This window comes from Palaemon carinicauda, chromosome 1 (assembly GCF_036898095.1).
Source record: "Palaemon carinicauda isolate YSFRI2023 chromosome 1, ASM3689809v2, whole genome shotgun sequence".
In the NCBI taxonomy this organism is placed as follows: domain Eukaryota; kingdom Metazoa; phylum Arthropoda; class Malacostraca; order Decapoda; family Palaemonidae; genus Palaemon; species Palaemon carinicauda.
The window spans coordinates 238836345-238841344 of NC_090725.1; the positions used below are offsets into that span (position 1 = coordinate 238836345).

General features: G+C 38.6%; 1 protein-coding gene across 2 annotated transcripts in view; it reads left to right on the forward strand.

Annotated features, from left to right (window-relative positions):
• Positions 1-5000, forward strand: part of LOC137644306 (uncharacterized) — a 34018-nt gene that overhangs the window by 5364 nt on the left and 23654 nt on the right. The window contains exons 5-6 of one of the 2 annotated variants that reach the window (XM_068377301.1): positions 250-408; positions 1007-1144. The exons of the other annotated variant lie outside the window; for it this stretch is intronic. Of the exons in view, the coding sequence (XP_068233402.1) occupies positions 250-408; positions 1007-1066 (219 nt within the window). The 3' untranslated portion in view covers positions 1067-1144. Of the gene's footprint in view, positions 1-249; positions 409-1006; positions 1145-5000 lie in introns of those variants that run through there. 2 annotated transcript variants of the gene reach the window in all.

Below are 5000 nucleotides of genomic sequence, written 5' to 3' on the forward strand. Positions count from 1 at the left end.
TGGATTTAGTTCTTTTGACAAAAAAATGATCCACTTGCTAGCGAATGTGTTCGGAAATAAAGTCATCATAAACTATTCAAATTAAACATGAAAGAAAATAAATAGGAAATAGAATTTCATCCATCCATGGAGATTCCCTATTCAACTTTTAGTATTCAAAGTACGCGCCCCCCAAAAAAAGTCTAACAATGCTGAAATTTCACTGGATCCTTTCCTCTTCCATTCACTCAATTGCTCGACTCGTTTCAGATGGATGATGCAGGAAAAATCAACGTTACTGCCATGCAATCTAAGTTGACCGAAAAGATCAATGCCAACAAAGGAGATGAGATTACATCGGCTCAAGTTCAGACCATCGTCGATGCTGTGCCAACATGTATCACAGACAATGGAGGAGATGATCTCCAGGTAAATGGCAAAGTAAAACCGTCTCTGTCACTTACTAAATCTGTTGCCTTGTCTTTCTCTTATGTTCATTATTTACAGAAGTAAATAAGTTAATTGCCCTGTGGTAGGGGTGTAAGAATGCTACCACCGTAAATCCTGCCTGTCGTAGAAAGCGACTAAATGGACAGGTGCTGCCTTGAAGTCTTGCTTTTTAACAAAAGGTAAGAAGGCCCACTGTCAATAACTGTGCGAAGTGCGGCCTTGCAGTTAGACTATTAGGACAAAGGTTAGGCTTCCCGCCAATAACTGTGACTGATGACTGCAAAACCAAGCGATCGTAAAAACTATGTCAAATTATATACCCTGCTATTTTCGTCGCCAATAACTGCTGATGTAATGAATTTTAGTGTTCTAATAAATTAACATAGACTCATATTTCGCACAATAATGAAGGGTAATATCTTATAATCATCCTTCCATATTTATAAGATAGACAATTTTTTTTTTCTTTTTGTCTATATTTCTTGAAAGCAACAAGCTATCTCCAAAATAGTCTTTAAGGCAAAGAAAATCAGGTTATCAACCGTTTCAATAACGTTTTTTCTTTATTCTTTACAAGACGCGTGAATTCTACAAGTGTATGAAGGCCGCCTGTGTGGCTGCCCTCCCTACACAGTAAGGAACCTGTTCCACTACAAGCACCATCAACATTTGAACTCTGGAGCTTCCACGATGTGTAATGCCTTAATTTTGCTACATTATTTATTAGTTTGGATAATCAAAAATTAACTGAAAAACAATTTATATCTCATTAAATTTTTTGCATTGATGTATGGAAGTTTTTTATATCCTCTTTGGTTAGAGATAAGCATGGCAATGAAAAACATTCTGATCATCAAACGTCCCGCATATGTCATTATTCAATCCTACATACATAAACACAAAAAAGACAACTGCTAACATAATTAGCATTACCTTACAATTCTTCAATACTGGAAACATACTCAACAGTTGTTTGATAGATATACACCAATTGAAATATTTGGCAATAATACGTTTCTGAAAAATTCTATTTATTGTCAATATACCAGCATAAAGGTGTGAATGAATAGGTAAATAAATCATGAACCAATGTTTACCATCAACTTTAAATACTAATTTAGGGATCAATTGCAGGGGCATAAAGCTTTTGAGCAATTGAGTAGGTATGCCAGATTTCATACACTAAAATATAGGCTACATGAAAGTGCAAATGAATTATTACGAGGGGTAATAGACACTCGGATCGAAAACTTATATCATTCGTTACTGAAATTGGTTTAATTCTTCAATTAACAAAGTTTTTGCCTTATTAGTCGTGTTCTAGACCTTCGAGAAATCAGCAGTGCACAAAAAAATCTCCTTAGAATTACAATATGCTGTCTATTTTTCTTGTTAGCCTCATCTCTTACAGAATTTAACTGCGTAATTTACGAAGAAATTTTCCAATGTAGGGTGAAAGAGATAACAAGAGGCATTTCTGGCTCACTAATTGAAATATATAAAAAGAGTTACCAGTGAATTGTTGACTAGAACTATCATGATCAACTCAAGGTTACTTAATTAGCACTGCACTATCATCGTGAAGATAGGCTGATATAGTTTCTGCGTACAAAAATCTGAATAAAAAATATTCACAGAAAAGTTGAAGTAAACATGATGAGTGAATGGATAAGACAACTGGTACTTCATTTACTCACCGAAATGTCCTGAGTTTGAGTCCTGGTTATGGAAGATGCACTTTACCCTTTCACCGCCATTAACAGTGTTCTACATCTGGGGATTTCCTTTTAATTTATTATTTACATGTAAAAATTTTACAAGATATGTACAATAACATATTGTTGTAAAGGAAATCTTCTTGGCTATACGCTAAAAAAGTTGAATATTCCCAGCTCTAATTCCTTATAAGACAAGTAAAATGTCCTTAAAAACAGGCTAGAGTTCTAGTGACAATTTCTTTGGTGAGCGGGTAGGATTGAAAGAGTTAACATAAATTATGCCTTATAAAGATGGAGTGGATTCGATATTAAGAGCTAATTGTGACTTATAACTTGAAATTAAGAAAGGGAATGGGAGAATTAACAACAAAAATTTAAAAATTTTTCCTGGCTATACAAACCTGGGTCATTTATTGGGTTAGTTCTGGCAGATTTGTTATGACCAGATTGAAGAATTATCATGGCTGTCTTATGGCCTCACGATGCACTTTGCTGTATTAATGCTAGTGGCTGTGAGCTCACTCTGTTTCTGGTCGGGACTTGTGGGGTGGCTGATGCGGGTAATATAAGTAAACGAATCAGGTTTGTATAGCTTGGAAAAATACAAATTATTTCAAAATTTGTAGTTTGTTCCCCTGCGGATACAACCACTCATCATTTATTGGCGAATATTTCTTAGGAGGAAGTCCCCAACGAAAAAAAGGGCACTTATCTAACCCTTCACCCAGAATGATCAGGCCTGGTTATGATAAGGGAAGAGGGGCACCACATTCAAGCCTCACGTGACTTAAAGGTAGGCAAATGAGTTACAACCCGATGAGAAGGTATTATTTAGTGTAAGAACAGCCTAAATATTATTGGAGGATTTATATAAATTTAATTACCCAAAGTGGTATGCTTACTTGCATAAGTAGCCTATCAGTGAAGATACTCCCAAGGGAGGAAGAACCATAGGAGAGAGGAAAAAATTGTACTCATTCTACTCTCATACCAGTACTAAAATGTAGAAGTAACTGATGTTGTGACACAATGATAGCTGTCATGCAGGGGCACGGGTCTTTACATCAACTATTGAGCAGCCACAACGGGACCCAAAGAAAAGGTATCCAAGGACCTGTGTGAACAATCCTTCAGGTAGTAAGCATTGAAGGCAGTCTGTCTCTTCCAGACACCTGCTCTAAGTACCAGTGCTACCAAGTGGTTCTTGTGGATTAGCAGGGTTACGGCAACTCCATGTATATCATGTGCTTTGGGAAGAGCTCCAGTAGACGCTTCTCCCAAATATTTATAAGTTTTCATAACTGTCACATGTAACTAGAATGATATCGTGTTGTTGGTTACTTTTTTCTTCCATATAGTACTCACAAACAGATTGAGAGTGCTGTCCACATCAGCAGTTACCTCCTTGATTGACAAAATGTAGGAGCCAAACGAACCATCGTTAATAGGTGGATTTGGGGTTTTGCAACTTCTCCACCCTTTCGATTGTAACACAAGATACAATAGACCACGTTGAGCAATATCCTTTCACCGCCGTGACCTTTCCTCCCATAGGAAAAGTAAAAAGTCCACAATCAGGGAAATAATATCCTTGAGTGGAGCTATGTCCCTTCTATGATACCAATCACAAAAGAGGGATCATTTTGCCAGGTATACGGCTGAGGCACCTTGCATTACTCCAGCTGGGTCTGAGACTGGAGAACAATACACTGCTAGATTGCGGTTCAGGTGTGTGGTAAACATATCTATCATTGGAGAACCCCACAAAATCAGTAGACCCCTGCCATTTGGGGATGCACACACCATTCTGAATCAACTATCGTCCCTAGTCGGCTCAATTGTCTGCAATCACATTTCCTTTTCCCTGGCATGAAATGGGCTGTGAGTTGGAAAAGAAGGAGAGACACAGAGCCTCCTTGCTTGTTGACATATGTCACTACAGTCACGTTGTCGCTCATCAACACTACTGAGTGACCCTTAATGGTTTCCGTGTGGAAGAGTAATGTTAGATAGGCAGCTTTCTATTCTAGGTAGTTTATATGGAATGACTTGTCTTCCTGTGTCCACATCCTTGACACTTGTTCCTTTCAGAGGTGAGCTCCACACCCTTGTCGAGAAGCATCTGAGAACAGGAGGAAGTTTGGAAGATGAGCCTGAAGGAGTGTTCCAACTAACAGGTTCTCCTCTTTGATCCACCAAGAGAGATCTAGTTTCACATCTTGAGGAACTCTCAGGAGAGTGGATGGAAGGTCGGATGATTGAAACCATTGAGGCTTTAAACAACCACTGCATTCTCCAAAAGGGCACTAGTTATTTGTGAGAGGTAAGATGTTTAAGAAGCTTCTACCAAACGTGATTTTGAAGTCCACCTTGAGAAAAGGTGCTGCAATTTACTACAATTCTGTCTCTAGATGGAAATAATTTGGCTAGGACCACGTCTATGTCTGTGCTAAGGTACTATAGACGACACTTACGATCTAGACTGGCTTCTCGTAATTTATCAGGATCACGAGATGGAGATGCTTGGCTCTTGAATCCTCCAGTAACAGCCAGTCGTCCGGGTAATGTAGGAGTCTAATTCCTATGGTGTGTGCCCATCAGGAGACCAGAGTGTAGAGATGAGTAAAGTACTGTGGAGTTGTCAATAGGCCAAAGCACAGTACCAGGATCTGAAAGTATGTGTCTTGAAGGTCGATGGACAACAAGAAGTCATTTTGTAGAATGGCCTGGATGACTGTTCTGGGAGGTGTCCATTTTAAACTGGATCTGGAGAATAAACCAGTACAATAAGGAAGCGTTTATAACAGGTCTCCAACTGTGCTTGAACCTGTTGACAGTTCCACAGTTCTTTGG